The 20795-nt window shown below is 37.4% G+C and overlaps 3 protein-coding genes and 2 long non-coding RNA genes across 6 annotated transcripts in view; 3 read left to right on the forward strand and 2 right to left on the reverse strand.

Annotated features, from left to right (window-relative positions):
- On the reverse strand, positions 59 to 1053 carry LOC109125527. The gene is made up of 4 exons (XR_002032585.1): positions 796 to 1053; positions 566 to 714; positions 218 to 296; positions 59 to 136 (listed from the first exon to the last, which is right to left on the reverse strand). It is a non-coding gene; the product is annotated as an uncharacterized LOC109125527 (long non-coding RNA).
- On the reverse strand, positions 5874 to 7672 carry LOC104702469. Its single transcript, XR_754007.2, has 4 exons — positions 6938 to 7672; positions 6472 to 6551; positions 6251 to 6366; positions 5874 to 6126 (listed from the first exon to the last, which is right to left on the reverse strand). It is a non-coding gene; the product is annotated as an uncharacterized LOC104702469 (long non-coding RNA).
- LOC104702470 (ACT domain-containing protein ACR3) lies at positions 10706 to 13963 on the forward strand. Its single transcript, XM_010418323.2, has 7 exons — positions 10706 to 10772; positions 11829 to 11944; positions 12028 to 12073; positions 12161 to 12275; positions 12364 to 12431; positions 12545 to 13267; positions 13357 to 13963. Exons 2-7 carry the CDS (start codon positions 11874 to 11876, stop codon positions 13693 to 13695), a joined length of 1362 nt encoding a protein of 453 aa, XP_010416625.1. The 5' UTR covers positions 10706 to 10772; positions 11829 to 11873; the 3' UTR covers positions 13696 to 13963.
- Positions 16517 to 18693, forward strand: LOC104702471 (F-box protein SKP2B). 2 transcript variants are annotated; one of them, XM_010418324.2, is made up of 5 exons: positions 16517 to 16638; positions 16937 to 17190; positions 17556 to 17904; positions 17996 to 18137; positions 18218 to 18693. In XM_010418324.2, the coding sequence occupies exons 2-5, from the start codon at positions 16970 to 16972 to the stop codon at positions 18589 to 18591; spliced, it is 1086 nt and encodes a 361-aa protein (XP_010416626.1). In that variant the 5' UTR covers positions 16517 to 16638; positions 16937 to 16969; the 3' UTR covers positions 18592 to 18693. The 2 variants fall into 2 exon arrangements, with proteins under 2 accessions (XP_010416626.1, XP_019083410.1); XM_019227865.1 differs by having other exon boundaries at positions 16941 to 17190.
- LOC104702473 (putative pentatricopeptide repeat-containing protein At1g77010, mitochondrial) overlaps positions 18656 to 20795 on the forward strand; it is a 3975-nt gene continuing 1835 nt past the window's right edge. The window contains exons 1-2 of the mRNA XM_019227141.1: positions 18656 to 18660; positions 19054 to 20588. Of these exons, the coding sequence (XP_019082686.1) occupies positions 18656 to 18660; positions 19054 to 20588 (1540 nt within the window). The remainder of the gene's footprint in view (positions 18661 to 19053; positions 20589 to 20795) is intronic.

Genomic DNA, 20795 nt, shown 5'->3' on the forward strand with positions numbered 1-20795 from the left:
TCGATATAGGAAACCAAGACAGGTAAAAACTGAGAATATGTAAGCATACGGTTGAATACTTTGATCAGGAAATCAAACAATTAACAGAGGTAAAACGTTTTCTCTGGGAAAGCATTTTGTACAAACCCCAGAAGACCTGCAGAAGAAAAGAAATCAACATAAGCAATGCTAACACGAGTCTGCGGCAGTTCTAAAACCAAACACCATCTGGTTTTACCTCAATCGAGACATCGTGGACATTTCCAGATCCGTTCACAGGGTTTGGGCTGAAGCTGAGATGGAGATGCTAGGGTGCTCTGCATAATCAAGGATCAAAAAGAGGATATTAGTATACAAATAATGCCTTGACATATTCAGTAAAGCAATCAATCCTAATGCTACGGTTCTCTACTCTACATAATCAAGGATTAAAAAGAGGATTTTAACATACAATTAATGCTTTGACAAATTCGGTGAAGCAATCCATCCTAATACATAAACATATCAATTAAAAATCTACCAACATCACAGTCACCTCCACATTTAAGGATCAAAAAAGAAAGGAGAAAAAAAGAAGGCCAAATACCTTATTCTCCGGACATTCCAACACCTAACAAATCCGGACGCTTTGATTACCAGTCGTCCTTAAATTTATCTCTGCCCAACGGGAAGTTGAGTTTGCCATCATACTAACAGTGTATCCCATATCTCTAAAATATTCAGCGATTGTGAATCCTGGAGTTCACATTACCAAAAACAAAAAAATATTAGCATCGTATATTAAAAAGCTATTAAATCTGTATTCTTGAACATTACCTGTGTAAATTAAGGCTTCACGAGCAGCCACAGCCATGTTAGAGGTGTTGGCAACAAGTGTGGTACGTTTCATGACAGAGTCCTCACAACCATCAAGCAACGTCATTTTTCAATTGTGGGAAGTCCATAATTAAGAACCTAACTAATGAGAAACCGTAGCTTAGGAAATTCAAAATATCCAGTAATTAAGTGGAACAAAACCAGAGTGTCACATGCTACCTTGGAAAGTGCATGACTAATAACAGTTTTCCCACAGCCAGAAAGCACCAAGGATGGGACCAAGAACATAAGGGAAAAGGGCATCAAGGACACACTGACAACAGGAAAAGAAAGCAATCAACAACACACATTATCAACTGACTATCATCATTGTAAAGAAATAAAATTAATTGAGTAATTACCTGCCCAGTAAGTAGAGGGGTATCGACAGCAGGAATTGATGTAACTGGCCTAGGCGTACGTACATGCCAGCTCTGACATATTATGATAAGCTCAGGAAGGCTTACGTGAGGCGTTCTAAGAGGGAAACAGAGGAAGCGCGTGGGGAAACGACATTTGAGGAAACGTGTGAGTTGCTTTGAAGTTTATGCCGTTAGAATAAGAAGATATTACTAAAAATATCTAGATTTGAATTTCAAAAATTGTATATATGCTTTCTCTCATTGTTTAGAGAGTTTTATGTTGAATATTGTGTGAGAATCTCGTATGTGAGATTAGAGAGTTGAGCTAGTGATGTGCTAGTGTTCGCTCTCGGTTTGTATTCCTTTCTTTATCATCAATAAAACAATCGGAATATCTTCTTAACATTTGGTGCGTTGTGACAACCGATCGATTTGATGGAGAAATTGAAGTCGTTGGACCCGAAGCTTTCTCCGATTCTGTCAGAAGTGTCACCGGGAGATGATTCCGATCCGATCCCCGAGATTTTTGATCGGATTAATACGCTGAACTCGCAGTTTCATGAAGAATGTGCTCGTACTCGCTTGATTCAACACTCGTTGGAGCAGATCTTGCTTCGCCTTCCCCCGAATTGTGTAGATCGTGAATCCCCAGGGCCAAGTCGCACTGCGCAGTCGTTTTTTCCCGAGGATCTTTCTCAGGTATCACCTCATGCTTCGGAACCTCGCCGTACTAATTTTGGTCCTGAGTATCGTGAGAAACTGCTTAAGAATGTGGATATGCATGTGTTTGATGGTGCGAATATTCACGGTTGGTTGTCTTTGGTGGAGCGTTACTTTCGCATCGGTGGATTCTCCGATCTGGAGAAGTTGGATTTGGTGTCGGTGCATTTGGCTGGTGTGCGTTAGGATGGTTCAACTGGGAGATTAATCGCGTTCCGTTTGACTCGTGGTGCCACTTTAAGAAACGTTTACTCTTACGCTTTGGGAATCTAAGGGTTAAAGGTCCAAGTCAGAGTCTATTTTGCATCAGACAGGACGGTTTTGTGGCTGATTATGTGAGGAAGTTTGAGGATCTTTCTGCGCAGGTATCTGGTTTGGATTACACGAAGTTGGAAGGCATATTTTTGAATGGTTTGCGACCAGAAATACAGGAATTGGTATACATGATGAAACCACAAGACTTACCGGAGCTGATTGCAGTAGCTTTGTCCATGGAGTCGAGTACCTTGAGGACAGTTATGCAGAGGGAGGTCCCAAACGTAGTGGAGTCGCAGAAACAATTGGTTCTTGCAGCTAAGGTTTCTGTCCCTACTCCTTTATTGGGGTGGAGAAACCAACGATGGAGAGAGGGACACCTCCGGTTTTACCTCGTCCTCAACGACACAGGACAAGTGCTGAACTGGATGATATGCGTCGAAGAAGCATTTGTTTAAGTGTCAAGGCAAATGGTACAAGGGTCACGAATGTCCTAATAAAGAACTTCAAATCCTGACGGTTGTTGAATGACTTTGTGGTGGAGGTGTTACAGGAGCATCGTACTGAAGACGATTGTGAAGGAGAGTTGGTCGAGACTCCAGTTGGTCAGTGTATGGAGTTGTCTTTTAGCTCCTTTCTAGGTATTTCATCACCCCGCACTACTAAGATGCGAGGGTTGGTTAGTAGAGGTGCGACATTGATTATGCTCGACAGTGGAGCTACACACAATTTCATTACACCTTCGCTAGCAAAGAAGCTGAAGTTGACTGCTACACCAAATAATCATCTTGATATCCTCTTGGGCACTGGAGTTACTATGAAAGGTACTGGAGTTTGTCGGGGTGTTAACTTTACGGTGCAGGGCATTACTTTCACAACGGATTTTATCATTTTGGATCTCGGCCAGGTGGATGTTATCCTTGGTGTGCATTGGTTACGCACTTTGGGAGATTGTAGGGTGAATTGGGAGACTCATGAGATGTCATTCTTATATGAGGGTCGTGTAGTGAAGTTAATAGGAGATTCTGATCCTCAACTTACTTGTGTGTCTAGGAAACCTACTCAGTTGAGTGCACATGATGAGGATTGTGGGTTTTCTCTGTTGGATAATGATGGGGAGTTTCTTGCCTTACCGGAATGGCCTCCGGAGGTGGAGGCAGTCTTGCAGCGGTTTGAGCATGTCTTTGCAACACCATCAGGTCTTCCACCTATACGGGGACATGAACATGCTATTGTCTTGCTGCCTGGTGTAGGAGCAGTCAGTGTGCGTCCTTATAGGTATCCCCATGCTCAGAAGGAGGTGATGGAATGAATGGTGAAAGAGATGCTATCCACGGGCATTATTCAACCAAGTCACAGCCCTTATTCGAGCAATGTTTTGCTAGTCAAGAAGAAAGATCAAAGCTGGCATTTCTGTGTTGATTACAGGGCGTTGAACAGAGCTACGGTGATTGATAAGTTTCCTATTCCGGTGATTGATCAGTTACTCGATGAGTTGAATGGAGCTCAGGTGTTCTCGAAGTTGGACTTGCGGGCAGGGTATCATCAGATCCGGATGAAGCCAGAGGATGTTGCGAAGACTGCTTTCCGGACTCATGATGGACATTACGAGTTCTTGGTGATGCCTTTTGGCCTCACCAATGCTCCTACTACGTTCCAGGCCTTGATGAATACTATCTTTCGTCCTTACCTCAGAAAATTCATATTGTTCTTCTTTGATGACATTTTGGTGTACAGTGCCAATTTGCAGGACCATTTGGAGCATGTGATGGTGGTGATGAAGCTGTTTGCAGAACACCATTTGTTTGCTAACAAAAAGAAGTGTCTGTTTGCTCAGAGACAGATTGATTATTTGGGGCATATTATCAATTCTGAAGGCGTGTCCACAGATCCAACAAAGACTAATGTGATGACAATGTGGCCCGTTCCTAAGACGGTTAAGGAGCTGCTTGGATTTCTTGGTCTTACGAGCTACTATCGGAGGTTTGTGCGCGGATATGGTGCTTTGGCTCGCCCTCTTACGGAGCTAAGAAGGATCAGTTTTTACTGATTTTAAACTATAAGATAAAACCTTCCATTGATTTTTACTATGCCGCGGGGTTATTTTTTATTTTTTTTTCTTTATAACTATTGTAGTGTTTAGTTTTGTATGTTTTTTTTTTTTGTCAACAAAAAGATCAGCTCATATGAGCCAATGAGAAGGAAAAGAGTTTACAAACAGAATATGGTGCGGTAAGATAAAGTAAAGGAAGAAAATTCCTCCCTATCGATCTTGATATTGTCGAGGTAGGTCTTGAAAGCGGGCCAGTCATGGGGAGAAGACACCATCTTCACCAAGTCTGAGCAATCTGTATAAAAAGTCACCTCTCGATAATCATGGCCAATCATGCACCGCATAGCCCAAACTAAGGCTTCTACTTCAGCATGCAGTGGGGAGAGACTTCGTCTGAAGTTGGCTGCTCCCTTCGTCGTCGATGCTGCCTGAGGGGATAAACACACCCAACCTGCACCCGCAAAGACGTCCCCAGCTTTCCACGAGCCATCTACAAAACACTTGTAACCAGAAAAATCAATAGGCAATTGTCCAACACGCCCCAAATCCTGAGTACTAGTGCGGGTAGGATTCGATATAAAATTGTCACCCTCATCCTCGGCCTGAGCCTGCAACCATACGGCCGCCTCCCCTAACGCTAACCTTACGACCTCATCGGGTTTATCCCTAATATTCTCAAAAACATATGCATTCCGCGCCTTCCAAATATACCACATAATCCAAGGAAAAGCCTCTACGCGAGAACCCGGATTGTCAGAACCCAAGAAATGATCCACATTTGCATACAGGGAATCAGTAGGAAATGAGACTGAGCCAACCGGAACCTGAGCTAGAGCCCAAGCCTGTCGAGCTGACGGACACCGAAAGAGAGCATGATTTACCGTTTCCTCATCAGCCCCACATCTAGCACAACCTGCATCACATGCAATACCCCGCCTCCTTAGAATTGCCGTAACCGATATACAGCCAGATAAGACTTGCCACATAAAATGTTTTATCTTTGGTGGGCAGGCCACCCGCCAAACACCCGCAAGAAGGGGATTAATGTCCGGCCCTAACCGAGGCACCTGAGACTCTTGTTTTGCCAAACGCACCGTATCATACCCTGATTTAACCGAATATTTTCCGGATTTCGTAAAATGCCAGCCTAGAGAATCCTCCCTCGGGGTACTACCCAAAGGTAGAGCCCCGATCAAGGCAGCATCCTCCGGACTAAAATGCTCTAGTTTTGTATGTTGTTTGTGATGTAAAATCACTTTTATTTTTTTAATGATGTTTATGTGTGTTTTTTTTCTTTATGTGTTGTTATTTATTTTTATTCTAATTTTTTGTAATGGAATTGTAGAGTATAATGTTTTCTTTTTCTTATTTTAGGATGTATTGGAGGTCCATTTTATTAGTTTTGTTGTTTCGTTATTATTTTTACTTAATTTTGGCTGTTGATTTTTTTATTTAATGACATATACCGTGTGTGTTTTTATTGATTTTGTTTTTTTTTCTTATTATTATTGGTAGAATTGCTTAATTGGATTGTCTATGTAACATAAAATAGGTACTTGGATTTGGAAGGACTGTTTTCTTTCTTGTTTTTACATACTTTCACTGTTGTTTATGAAATGTGATTTAAAAATGAAAATAATTGTTTTAAGAAAATTAAACAGTCCCTCCTCATAAAGCTAAGGAGCACAAATCATTGTTAGAAAGTAAGAATACTTGAAATATACAACAAAAACAAACAAAGATTCATAAGAAAATGAGTAAATAATTGAGAAGAAAGATCTTAGGAAAAAGAAAGCTGAAGACATACCAAAAGTAAATGAAAAAGATCAACAATGAATTAAGCTTCTCTTCTCGTTTCTCTACTTCTTCCTCTTTTCAATTATATTCTTCTTCTCACAAGTCCTTTTCTTCCACACCAGCAAATACGGTGAAACCACATATTCACCGGTAGGAGAACCAATTAGTAAGTTAAAAAGTTTGGAATGCCACTGTGCACACTATATAAATATACACCAAGAGTACATACCATGAGCTTTGGCGTCATTGTTGAATAGTTCCTTAATGAGCACTGTTTTCACAACACCAGCACCGTCAGAACGTCCAATCTCTCCTCCTCTTTGATAAGGAGAAAGGATAAACAACCTTATAAAAAAAGAGAAAGCAATAAATGTCGGCTTAGAACACGAAAGACAACACATGTGACTTATAGAAATAACGTGGAGGTGGTAACGTGATCTATCTTAATACCAGTAGCCAGAATCACTTGACCAATGGTGAAATCAAACAAAGATGGAGCATCTCTATGAAGGGTAAGTAATGGTCGGTTTCTGTTAGAGAATTCAAAGCGACAAGCTGTTAGAATCAATTGTCATGACAGGTCCATAGAAAGTAAGACATTGTTCAAGCATGGCTGTCACAGAACTCAACATTAACCTTTCATAGCAACAATAATTTTGTCTACAGTGATTAGCACACATNAAAAAAAAAAAAAAAAAAAAAAAAAAAGATATCCACACCCATTCATTCTCTAAAAAGCAAGAATATGTTAACTTTGAAAAGAACCCAACTCCAATCATCCATCTCAAAACCATAACAAGACTGATTTCACCAGACTTATCTAGAATTCTGAAATTGAAGTTGATAGATTATATACTATATGCTTGAAATTAAAACTGATACAAAAGGCTTCAGCTGAGAGAAGGAGGAAGCAAACCTCCTTATCGCCATAAAATATCAAAGTACTGCTTTTGAATAACATGACTAAAGTAGAGGAAGACATTGTAGATCATATACGAAGAGTGCTTTGTCAAATTCAACATCACGAAGTCGAAGTTCAATCCAACCATCCGATGATGAGAAAGCCAGTCTAAAAGAATCATTAATTTCAATTTCGACTTGAACTCCACCATCCGATGATGAGAAAGCCACTCTAAAAGAATTCGGTCCCTGTTCACATCCATTTCTCGAAGCTCAAACCCTCCTCAATCGACACCTTTAGATCATCCTCCACCCGACTCATTGAGTTTTTGTGCAAAAACCTCTGAGAAATCTTCAAATCCCCAGGCTCCGGATATGAACCTAGGGTTTGAGGTGACAATGAACCATGCCCTGAACTATTACTTTTTTAGCATCTTCTTCTGAGTATTTGCCTCCCCTGATGAATGCAAACAAAAAAATAAGAGATCGGTCGACGGATAAAGAGAAGAGGAAATCGATTAATAGCAAGAAGAATAAGAAATCGACTGATAGCAAGAGAACAATCAAAATAAATTGATACATCATCGAGCAGCGAAGAGAAAAATTATTGTGAGTCACCAAATATTGTGCTTAGTATTAATTGTTTTAATTTGATTGGGTATTCATTTTAATTAATGTGTCAATCTCTGCTTTCATACAAATTTTATTGTATTGATATACTATAATGATAAGGTTGTAAACTTGCCCATGAATAGCTTTGTTACTTACCCATCAAAGAATTGTGACCGAAAAAGGAAAGGTTTAACAGTTTGCTGGTCGTGCTGCAAACTTCAATAATCGATTTGCCAAAAGTATATATTATCCAACATATAGTTCTGCCGAGGAATTAGAACATGGTTTAAGATTTGAAGGGAATTTAGTCCAAGACATAGCCCCAAGACCTCTATCCTTCTGGACGTACAGTTCTGGTTTTCTTGTCTAAGAAAAAATAGTAGCTGTTGACTTTCAAACCCAATGCATCATGTGAAAATAAGCTCTCAACTCAACAGAAACCACCTATCTTTATTAGTGGATCAAAGTGGTAAGCATTATGAAACAAGTTTATTTTTGTTTGTCTTGGTGAGAATTGAGCATAAGGGTTGTTTCAAAAACAGTGTTTGAAGATATTTTTTCGTTGTTCAACATTTAAGGTGGGAGAGGTTGAGGCCATCACATGTTCCACTAAGCAATGTCCTTTGTAGGAAAAGCACTTTGGCATCACTTTATTTTTTGTTTGTTTTGGCGTTGTAAATGAAAATAGAGGATAATAATGGAATTAACGACGAACACAAAATGTGGGATATATTATTATTAAGCTTTTTGCATATCTCCATTTATCACATCAATTTATAAAGCTAACTCTTTTTAAGAAATCTCTAGGCTTCTTTCGTCATCACTTTCAATAATCTTTATAAGAAAATTTAAATATAGGTATCTAAAGCAAGCCTTATGGAGTTTTATCAGCCACTCAAATTCGAGGAGAAGCCTTATGGAGTTTTCACATCTCTAGTGGAAATTATGAATTTATCTTAGTGTGACGACGACAATAAGACTATTTTTTTTATTAATATAATAGGTTTGAACCGGAGTATCTTTTAAAAAAAATTACTTTATCTTATCAGTGTAATAACAAGAGAAAAGGGATATTTTAATTCTATATGTATCTCAGAAGATTAACTACATCTAGTTCTAGATGCTTTTAAACCCATAACAAGAAAGCCTTGGACTTTAGACTTATAATTACAAAAAGTTATCATTCGAAGATCCAGTTCTTAATCAATTTCATAAGAATCTTTGTAGGGGCAGTGTATTATTGAAATTTTGGCAGGTTATATGTGGTACTGTTTGTGGTTGACAACAACATATGTGAACTGTTTGTGATGTATGTATATATGGTGTATAAGACAAAATGATGGTGTAGCTCAGCAAACTAAAGAAATTAATAATGTACCATTGGCTGGGATAATTTTGGAGAAATGAAATAAAGAGAGTGTGACGTCGTAAGAATGTGGTGGGGAAGGGAAAGAGATTAAAGGGAAAAGATACCGAATCTTCTCTTGTGTTTTGCGACTTGGCCGGTTTCAATTATTTTTCACACCCACTAAAATTCATACTACATTTTAGGGAAATAATTTCAAGCAATATTGTACATTATTCCGATGGTTAAAGTTATAACTGAAATGAAAATATATTTATTTAAATTACCTTTAACTTAATGCAATTTTTTTTTTGTATTGTCAAAATCCACTTTTCTCGTGTTGAAGTACTTTAATCACATGACTCGTAAGTTTAGAACAGTTAGTTATTCTAAAGTCTAAATACGTTACTAAAACAAACGTGCTTGGTAAGTCAAAAGTATACACGAGAAACATGCACGTTACAATACATTTAGAAAACAATTTTGTTATTTTGTATTACTTTCGTGTAGTTGCAAGATATCTAATGGAAGAAACTTGTTAACATTTACTTTAAATAGTATGTAATCTAGTATAATTTGAGATGACAAATGATAGACTCATCATTAGCATGTAGAACTATGTGAATTTCTGTGGCGGATTCAGCCAAAGTTTGGATCAGGTGCAAAGAGAGCAAAAATTAGTTATAGAGGGGATTTGAACCCGTCACCTCTTGAATTAGACGGTGCATTCAATACCACTAGACCACAAATATCAATAATATTAATATAAAATCAAACAACTTTTATATTTCATCTGATGCAGTGCACCCCCTCCAATCTATGTGGGTCCGCCCCTAATTTGCTATGTTCTTAGAAAATGTAATAGTATATAACTATATATTATTGATAAACTGATCACTAAATGGGACTTGCTATTTTTGACCGTTACTAGTCAAAACTGTTTTAACCCCCCGTTGTAGGAACTGTTGACGACAACCAATCGAGCTTATACGTGTTTCGAACTTTAAAATAGTAAGAAATAGCCTCGTGGCTTGGTGTAAATTATGAAGCAACTAAGCGACAAAAAGGACCGCCCGTACTAGCCCGTGAGATCCAAACACTACTTCTCTCACGCGCCTTTGTTGCATTATTTCAATATTCACTTAACATTGTGAAATTGTGACGTAAACTAGTATTTAAATGGCTGCTTATACATTCACTGTGTATGTGTATGTGTATAGTACAAAACCAACTAATTAGTTAAACAAATCGGTCTGGTTTGCTCGTTCCAAAGTCCAAAACTCCAAAACATGGACGCAAACCGATGTCTGTAAATTGTAATTGTAGACCAACCACAATGCAAATTGGAGAGTATAGAACACGCGGTGTAGCGAGCGTGTGTGTTGGGGGGAGTTAGCGAATAGTTCGTCGTATTAAAACACCACCACTAATTTATAATGTTCGCTTCGTCATATCTGACTAATACTCATTTAATTAAAACATTATTTTACTTTTTATTTGTATTTCAGTTAAATTTAAATAAAATTAAAAAAGGGTTTGTCGTACTATTCCCCTCTCCACTAGATTCCTATTAAAACCTCTGAGACAGAAAGAGGGGTTCCAATCTCATTTAAACAGAGAGAGAGAAGAGGCAGGAAGAGAAAGACATCTTTCTTTTGTTTCTGTCTGGATACACTACTTCCTCTGTCTCTGTCTCTGTCTCTGTCTCTGTTAAATCTCTCTCTGTCTTTTTTTTTTTTTTGAAGATGTAAAGATTTTTTTTTATAAGAGAATCGTCTCTTTGTTTTTCTCAATAGCTCTTTGTCTCTCCTCTCTCTCTCTCTCTCTCTCTCTCTCTCTCTCTCTCTCCACAAAATTTAAGCTTTTTTTTTTTACTTCTTTTGAAGTTCTTGAGGTAACGATTCTCACTACTCTCCCTCTTATAGTTTCTTACAATTCGATTCTGATTTTAATTTTCCTTCTTTCGAATTCCCTGGGCTTTTTGTCTGGAGAAAAAAAAAAACCCAGAAAAGTTGTAAGATTTAGCTCAGTTGGGTAATATTTTAATTAATATTTGGCGATTCGCCAGAGTTTGAGAACGATTTGTATGGTTAAAATTTGATGTCGACGCACTTATTTATTATAAACTAATTGAAAAATTTTGATAGTAACAGAATCTTTTGTGTGTGTGTGTGTGAATCGATTAAAAAAGTTTTGTCTTAACTTCTTCAAGTGGTTGTTGTTGTCGATGATGTGGTGGCTGCTGCTTAGAGTAGTGTAATCAATCTTGTTGCAAGTTGCCTTATTGTCTGATGACCCTGTTCCGTTAAATATTTCTTTTTATTTTTATTTTATTCATTTATTGTTGTATGTATACAATAGTGTTTCGATTTGTAACGTTTTAGATTCCGTCTTTGACCAATAAATACGATATTTTCCTTCATAAAATTTTTGTTTATTACTACTACACTACTACTACTGTTCTTTTAACTATTTTTTTTTTTTTTTATAACTCGGACAGCTACTTGTTAGTTCGTTTTAAGCATCAATTCGTTTATGCAAATAGAGAGAGAATCTCATGTCATGTCTTAGAAACGATCTTTTGAGTTTTGATTTTTTCAATACTAGGAGATCTTTTTGGAATCTATTCCTCTGTTTTTTTTTTCTCTTTGGTTGAGAAGGAGGACCAGAGACAAGTCTCTTGTTTTGTTTTTTCAGAGAATCTCTGTTTGTGGTCTCTCTTTATGAAAATCTTTTATCTCTATCTTCTTTAGATTCTGCTTCTTCTCTCGAGTTGTTTACTTAGTGGCCAAGATTCACTTATTTGACTCGACAAGCAAAATCTTCGAATATCTATCTTATCTTCTTCTTGCAACTTGTTGACAGACTTAAACGCTCTACTTTGAGTTTATTTGTTTGTTTTGTTACTTCTTCTTATCCCTTTTCCTGTTCTTTGTTGGTTAAACCACAGCACGTGTGAAGAGCTTTTAGTATCCAGAAGATCTTGCTTTACTAAATGGCTAAAGTTTATTGGCCCTATTTTGATCCTGAATACGAGAACTTGAGCACCAGAATCAATCCTCCAAGGTAACAATGATTACATTTCACACTTAAAAGAGCCATTGATGCTGTTTCCAAGAAGCTCATACTACTTTTCTATGTTGTTGCAGTGTTTCTATAGATAACACTAGCTGCAAAGAATGCACTCTTGTCAAGGTAAGCATCTATCTTCTTTCTCTGATTTTTAATCGATTTGATGATTTTAACTGAGATTTTGATGCATGTGAGACTATTATTTGATAGGTTGACAGTATGAACAAACCTGGAATACTACTGGAAGTTGTGCAAGTCCTAACTGATCTTGATCTTACAATCACTAAAGCTTATATCTCTTCTGATGGTGGATGGTTCATGGACGGTAATAATGTTTTGCACATTTCTATATTCACAACTCTTTTTTTTTATTAATAAAACTTACTAATTTATTCCATTTTCACATCTTATAGTTTTCCATGTCACTAATCAACAAGGAAACAAGGTTACTGATAGCAAAACCATCGATTACATTGAGAAGGTAATATACATGAAACCACTAAATGTATGTTTAGTTTGTATTGTGTATGCAGATGATTTGCTATTACCTTATATCTGATTCTTGTTTTTTTTTTTTTTCTTTTCTTTGAAAAGGTGTTAGGACCAAAGGGTCATGCTTCGGCTTCACAAAACACTTGGCCTGGTAAAAGAGTCGGTGTCCACTCATTAGGCGACCACACATCGATAGAGATTATTGCTCGTGATCGTCCTGGTCTCTTGTCTGAGGTCTCAGCCGTACTAGCAGACCTCAACTTCAACGTGGTGGCGGCTGAAGCATGGACTCACAACCGTAGGATCGCGTGTGTCCTCTATGTGAATGATAATGCAACATCTACAGCGGTCGATGATCCAGAAAGACTGTCTGCCATGGAAGAACAGCTCAACAACGTGCTGCGTGGGTGTGAACAAGAAGATGAGAAATTTGCTCGGACGAGTCTCTCCATTGGGTCGACTCACGTTGACCGTAGGCTCCATCAGATGTTTTTTGCTGATAAAGACTATGAAGCAGTGACCAAGCTTGATGATTCCGCTTCTCCTGGACTTGACCGCAAAATAACGGTTGAGCATTGCGAAGAGAAAGGTTACTCTGTGATAAATGTGAGCTGCGAGGATCGACCTAAGCTCATGTTCGATATTGTATGCACGCTTACGGATATGCAATACATTGTGTTTCACGCCACGATTTCATCGAGGGGATCTCATGCTTCTCAGGAGTATTTCATCAGACACAAAGATGGTTGCACTCTTGAATCAGAAGGAGAAAAAGAAAGAGTTGTCAAATGTCTAGAAGCCGCAATCCATAGAAGAGTCAGCGAGGTAAATAAACACATATTCATGATGCATGTTTCTTGCATTAGAAGCAAAAGCAACGATTTCTTAAGTTATCGTCTAAAATACAATTCTAGGGTTGGAGTTTGGAGCTCTGTGCAAAGGACAGAGTTGGATTACTGTCGGAAGTGACAAGGATTCTGAGAGAGCACGGGCTATCAGTGTCGAGAGCTGGTGTGACAACAGTAGGAGAACAAGCGGTCAACGTTTTCTATGTGAGAGATGCTTCAGGGAATCCAGTGGACGTGAAGACGATCGAGGCGTTGCGGGGAGAGATCGGACACAGTATGATGATTGACGTCAAGAATAAAGTTCCGAGCAGAAAATGGAAAGAAGAAGGTCAAGCTGGAACAGGAGGAGGATGGGCCAAAACCAGTTTCTTCTTTGGGAATTTGCTGGAGAAGATACTGCCGTGAGATGAAAGGTAACTTACAAAATCAATTACATTGTGTGGATAAATGTACTGTAAAATGTGTATTATGTGATCTAGATGGCCTTGGTGGTTTACCCAAAATCAAACCGAACCAAAACCGGTTTTCGGTTACTTTAGTCATACTGTGACCGGGAAATGAACATGTCTATAAAAAGAATAATATGCAACTTTTCCTATTGGAAGGCTTGCTTTTGTCTATGTAATATCAATCCTTCTTGTTATCTTATTATCTTTGGCCAATGTTAAATATCCTTCTTGTTAAGAATTTTGTTTGACTTCTTTGATTATAGTGGAATGATATATATATAATAGTTATTTTTAGAGGCCTTGTATAGGTGTATGTTGTAATCTTTTATCAATTTGACTTAGTTCAAAATTGAAATAAAGTTTAATAAATCAATAAAATAGACTTGAATTTGGCCAAAATAGGTCCTTGAATTAGGGAGAGGGCCAATGCAAAGTAGATGTGAAAAAGTCGAAAAGCAATAAAAGAAAACGGCATGGAGTGCGGCCTCGGGTAAGGAGGGCAAGGCTAACAACAGCTAGCTCTCTCTACATATGCACGACACTAAGAAAAAAAGTAAACGGCTTGATGTTTCCATGTCATTCAAATGATATTATTTCATGTGTTTAAGCAATACTTAAATATTAAACTAAATTAACCAATATTTTGAAACCCGATCCGGATTATGAACCGGACTAGATCTCGAGTCACCGGATTATCGGATCAATCGGGTTCGACCACGGATCAATTGAGTATAATATGTTTAATATATTTATATAAAATAAATATTTTTAAAAATATTATAAAAAAGAATATCATGTTTAACAAAGTATAAAGTTTAATAATAATAATAAAATAATTAAATTTTTTAAATCCAAATAAAAAAATAAAGAACACTAATAAAACATATTCAAAAATAACCAACTGTTCTTATCCAAAGTTCGAGAGATGACAAAGAAGTTGAAGACGAGAGCTGTATCGTGAGTAATGAGTTACCATCTAAGCTCTAAACAAATAAAATGTTCTAAAAGTAATTGAAACTGTGAATCTCTATACATTTTTTCAAAAATCAAGTAGATTTTTTTGAACCGCTAACCGGCTGGGTCAACCGGTTCACCGGATCATGGGTTAATAGCAGTTTTTTCTAGGTTTTGCCGATTTTATTACTATCGGTTATTAACACTATACCCGAACCGGTAAAGTTTCTGGGTCGCAGGTTAACCGGTCGGACAGGCCGGTCCGGGCGTGAAAACATTGAAATTAACTCGTTGCGTGATCTTACAATAAAAAATAGAAGAATAAACTCGTTGTCGCAGAAACAATCAATACAACTTATGTTTTAAAAATATACAATTTGCGTATTGCTTATTTTAGATCAAATTGTGTATAAATTAATTTAGTAAATATAATAATGTTAGTACTTTACTTAGTGGCTTTGTGCTCTAATTTATAATCTTTCAAGAAAACGCACCGTCGAATTGATGTTAAAAATTTCTTTTATGGGTGATTTAACAAATTTGGATATAATTATTTTCTGTTGTTGACATGTCGAAACAATCAAATGTAGGATAGATTCATCAAAATATCCATTCGTAGACTTATGGTAAACATATTATAGACTAATCAAAACCATCACTTGACTTCACCTTACAAAGACAGTTATCATAGTACGTATAAGTTCTTTATTAAACTTTAAAAGCTTATAATTCAAAATCAATTAGCAATAGTGAGTTCTTTTGTTTATAGGGGTTATAGTATATGAGATTTCTAACAATCCTAAGTCCTAACTAATCAAAAGAACTAACAATACGTACTAGATTATCATGATATGGCTAAAACTTGATTAAAAACAATAACTTATCATCATCATCACTCTCGTAGTCATTATCATAGAACTAATTAGATGTTAGTCAATTCATGGGGTTACCGGAGGTGGAGGAGTGAAGATTTGGTAGGAAGTTATCCCATTAGAGCAATTAAACGTGGCCACCAACCCAAAGGCCTCATTATCTCCAAAGGTGTTTATACAAGTAGCGTTCTGTTCTTTGAGATAGATATATCTCCATAACTTTATATGTCAAGGTGCATTATATTTCCTGGTTTATGCAACGTTCTAGAATTTGCACTCCGACAAAAATCCCTACAGTCCTACAAGATCACATATTGGACACGTCGGAACAATCATATGATAATAAAAAATCTATTTTATAATATGCTTAGGGCTTGGCATCTTCCTATTATATACGAAACGAGCAACGTAGGATGTGAGAAAAAAAGGTTTATTTATCTATCATCTTCATACTTTTTTCCTTAATATTCTTAATCTAAACTAAATAGTGATATTTCTTTGGACGGTATCCCTCGACTCGTTAACGGTCCCCCTTAAAAAACAGAAGTGGAGTTTATTACTGCATTATTATTATATGCGACTTCGGCTTCAGTTTTTTAAATCAAATACTTACACGTTCTCAAATTTTCAAGAATCAGTTTGCGTACATAATTATATTAACCATTTCCTATTCGATTACTTAAATTTTCTGATATTACAACTATGATTAATTATGAAAACAAAAATAAACATAGAAGAAGAAGAGTCGAATTTTGGAAATCGAATTAGAGCATCAAACTGTTGTAATGTGTATCTATATCTCCCTGTCAATTATAGACACGTGGCAAATCACGTGGCAAATCACGTGGCATATAGTCATTATTACCCGTACGTTAACTCTTTGCCTCTTTCTCTTTTATATACAGAAAAAAAAAAAGTCTTTTTATGTTATTGTCTTCTTCTTATCTCTTTTGACTACCTAAAAAAAGAGCTTTTCAAAAAGATAACGGATTAGTAGTAAACTAGTAATAATAATTCGACGGAGGAGAAGAAACCCAGAAAAGAGGCACGAAGAACACTAAACTAATTTTGAGGTATGACATAAGTTGTAAAGTTTCGATCTTTTTTATTGGTTTAATTCATTCAAATTAAGCTTTAATTATGGCTTTTGTTTATTAATGATGTCAAAAAAAAAAAAGAGTTACATAAGAAGACATTAATATTGTTTGCTGCGTTTTAGTTTAGTTTTAGAGTTAAAAGACCCTTTAAAAAAAAATCTTTTTGTCCTAATTTTCAATTCTTATTTTCCGACATTTGTCTTAAGTCTTTTGAGATATTTATTTATCCTCTTTCTCTGTCTCTCTTAATTCTCTGATCTTTGTGGTGAATTAGTTAGAAAATCAAAGAAACCGCTTAAAATAAAAGATGGTGAGCGAAGGAGAAACAAGAAAAGAACTTAGCAGATGCTTCGAGAAGATGAAGATGGAAGGGTATGTGATCTCTGAGTGGAAAGATATCCCCGTGGAGCTTCTTATGAGGATCCTTAGCCTTGTTGATGATGATCGCACTGTGATCATTGCTTCTGGTATCTGTAGTGGCTGGAGAGATGCTGTTTCCCTTGCCCTTACTCGTCTCTCTCTCTCTTGGTATGTCTCTAGCCTTCTTCTTCTTCTCTGCTTTTGTCTTTGTTTCATTGTGTTTATGTATGATTGATTCTGTTATGATGATGTTTGAATTAGAAGATACTTATATGTGGAAAAGTGTTTTGGGGTTAATATAAAGGTTGAACCTTTTTGCCTATCTTCGTCAATTCAGGATGAATATTCATATAGATAAGGGTCATGGGGTTGGTGATTGAAAGAGTCAAACTTTTTTTGATTTGATCAGATTTTTGTTATGAGGATAGTTTCTGGATGATGGTTTCAGTTTGATGATTGGTTCCAATTTTGTATCAGATACTACTAGGAGGAGAGTTTTTGATTTTTGTGTGTATTTGTTGTTTGTTATACAGGTGCAAGAAGAATATGAACAGTTTGGTTCTTTCTCTTGCTCCTAAATTCGTGAAGCTTCAGACTTTAGTACTGAGACAGGACAAACCTCAGCTTGAGGACAACGCGGTAGAAGCCATAGCAAATCACTGCCACGAGCTACAAGATTTGGACTTGAGCAAAAGCTTGAAACTTACTGACCGTTCCCTCTACTCTCTTGCTCGTGGTTGCACTAGCCTCACTAAACTCAACCTTAGCGGATGCACTTCGTTCAGCGACACTGCTCTTGCGTATTTGACAAGATTTTGTCGGAAGCTTAAAATTCTGAATCTTTGTGGTTGTGTGGAAGCTGTATCTGACAATGCATTGCAGGTGCCTTTTTTTAACATTCCACTCTTTAGTGTCATCACCATTCTATTTCAATTTGTATCGATCATCGAACAATTCGTCATCTGTTGTGCAGGCTATTGGAGAAAACTGCAATCAGTTGCAGTCACTAAACTTGGGATGGTGTGAGAATATAAGTGATGATGGAGTTATGAGTTTAGCTTATGGCTGTCCTGATCTCAGAACTCTTGATCTTTGTGGCTGTGTATTAATTACAGGTAAACCTTTTAAACTTTACAAAACCCGAATCACAAAGTTTTTGTTTTCTGCTCTTAAACATTTATTCTTGTTGTTGCAGATGAGAGTGTTGTGGCTTTGGCAAACCGGTGTGTACACTTGAGGTCATTGGGGTTATACTACTGCAGAAACATTACAGACAGAGCGATGTACTCCTTGGCACAAAGCGGAGTCAAGAACAAGCACGAGATGTGGCGAGCAGTGAAGAAAGGAAAATTCGATGAAGAAGGACTAAGAAGCCTTAACATTAGCCAATGCACTTACCTCACACCTTCAGCGGTTCAAGCGGTATGCGATACATTCCCGGCACTCCACACTTGTTCAGGCAGGCATTCACTTGTCATGAGCGGTTGTCTCCACTTACAATCAGTTCACTGTGCCTGTATCCCCCAGTCTCACCAAACCCACACCGCTTTCCCTCACCCGGCTCACTGAACCGTTGTGTAAGCCAGAAGGTCTTCTCTTTGGTTTGCGTGTACATATAAAAAAAAAAAAGCCTATGACGTTAATAAAAAAAGCTTCTTTGAGTTTACTTCTTTTGATGCAAAATCTCAGGATTTTAACATTACACACATTATAGCAATCTTGTAATGATTGCCAAAAACTTATATCTAACAATTTGTTAAGTTTGGTCCAACACCTAATCATCAGCGTTAACGAATAACTTCAAATAAGACAGAGGTTGCATCACACATTCACATGTAATGACAGTAACAACTTTACATAATCAAGAATCTAAACCTTGGTTTAACTATTACATATTGTTCCTTCACTTGTAGCTTTTCAGTGCTTTTTGTAAAAAAAAAAAAAAAAAAAACAAATAATCATAAATAGCGAAATAATTAAAAAAAAATTATTGATCGAGGAATTTAAACTTTAAATCGTTTTATGAAACAGAGGCTTAATATTTTTACGGACCATGGAAGTAGAGTGTCGGCGTTATTACGTCCGTCTTCTTCAATCATGCAGCAACAGAAATCGCGAAACTTTATGGAGACAAACCCATGGATTGTTCTTGAAGAAGGGTTTTATCAGCTCAATTGTCATCGTTGCTAACCATCTCCTCCAGATATACTCGCGGAGTGGCAATATGGGAACTGCGCGGAACTTGTTCGACGAAATGCCTGAGAGAAACTATTTCTCCTGGAACACTATGATTGAAGGGTATATCAATTCTGGGGAAAAGGGAACGTCTTTGAGGTTTTTTGATACGATGCCAGAAAGGGATGGGTACTCTTGGAACTTGGTTGTTTCCGGTTTTGCAAAGGCTGGGGAGCTAGGTGTTGCTCGGAGGTTATTCAATGCCATGCCGGTGAAAGATGCTGTGACTTTGAACTCTCTGCTTCATGGATATATTCTTAACGGTTATGCAGAGGAAGCTCTGAGGCTGTTTAAAGAATTGAAATTTAGCGGTGATGCGATCATAATGACTACAGTTCTCAAGGCATGTGCTATGTTGGAAGCTTTGAAAAGTGGGAAGCAGATACATGCTCGGATTATGATCAGCGGTGCTGAATTTGACTCGAAGATGAATAGTTCTTTAGTTAATTTGTATGCAAAGTGTGGTGAGTGGAGAATGGCGAGTGTTATGATGGATCAGATTGGGGAACCTGATGACCATTCTCTATCTGCTTTAGTTTCAGGTTATGCAAATTGTGGGAGAGTGAATGAGTCTAGAAGAGTTTTTGATAGGAAAAGTGATAGATGTGTAATTCTATGGAACTCTATGATTTCAGGTTATGTTGCCAACAATATGAAATTGGAGGCATTAGTTCTTTACAACGAGATGAGGAAAGAAACCAGAGAAGATTCTCGTACGCTGGCAGCTGTTATAAACGCTTGCATCGGTTTGGGGTTCCTAGAGACTGGTAAACAAATGCATTGTCATGCTTGTAAATTTGGGTTAATTAACGACGTTGTTGTAGCTAGCACTTTGCTTGACATGTACTCCAAGTGTGGAAGCCCAATGGAAGCTTGCAAAATTTTCAGTGAGGTTGAAACCTATGACACAATCTTACTGAATAATATGATCAATGTATATTTCAGCTGCGGAAGATTTGATGATGCAAAACGGGTGTTTGAGAGAATTGAAAATAAGAGTTTGATTTCTTGGAACTCAATGATCAACGGATTCAGTCAAAATGGTTGTCCAGTTGAAACTTTGGAGTATTTCCGCCGAATGCACAAGCTGGATTTGCCCACAGATGAGGTTAGCCTCTCCAGTGTCATTAGTGCTTGTGCAAGCATTTCTTCTCTCGAACTCGGTGAGCAGGTTTTTGCGAGGGCAACCATTGTTGGTCTTGACCCTGATCAAGTAGTATCATCCTCTCTAGTTGATCTCTACTGCAAGTGTGGATTCGTTGAGCATGGCAGGAGCGTTTTTGACACTATGGTGAAAACAGATGAAGTATCATGGAACTCAATGATATCAGGTTATGCTACAAATGGTCTTGGATTTGAAGCGATTGATTTGTTCAAGAAAATGAATGTTGCTGGTATAAAACCCACCCGGATCACCTTTATGGTAGTTCTAACAGCGTACAATTACTGTGGTTTAGTGGAAGAAGGAAGGAAATTTTTTGAGGCTATGAAGTTGGATCATGGTTTTTTTCCAGATAAAGAGCATTTTTCATGTATGG

This window comes from Camelina sativa, chromosome 7, assembly GCF_000633955.1.
Source record: "Camelina sativa cultivar DH55 chromosome 7, Cs, whole genome shotgun sequence".
NCBI lineage: Eukaryota > Viridiplantae > Streptophyta > Magnoliopsida > Brassicales > Brassicaceae > Camelina > Camelina sativa.

Coding starts and splice junctions, on each gene's coding strand:
- LOC104702470 (XM_010418323.2), top strand. CDS start 11,874: ATGGCTAAAGTTTATTGGCCCTATTTTGATCCTGAATACGAGAACTTG. Junction 12,432..12,544: donor CCATCGATTACATTGAGAAG/GTAATATACATG, acceptor TTCTTTGAAAAG/GTGTTAGGACCAAAGGGTCA. Junction 13,268..13,356: donor TCCATAGAAGAGTCAGCGAG/GTAAATAAACAC, acceptor ATACAATTCTAG/GGTTGGAGTTTGGAGCTCTG.
- LOC104702471 (XM_010418324.2), top strand. CDS start 16,970: ATGGTGAGCGAAGGAGAAACAAGAAAAGAACTTAGCAGATGCTTCGAG. Junction 17,191..17,555: donor ACTCGTCTCTCTCTCTCTTG/GTATGTCTCTAG, acceptor TTTGTTATACAG/GTGCAAGAAGAATATGAACA. Junction 17,905..17,995: donor TATCTGACAATGCATTGCAG/GTGCCTTTTTTT, acceptor TCTGTTGTGCAG/GCTATTGGAGAAAACTGCAA.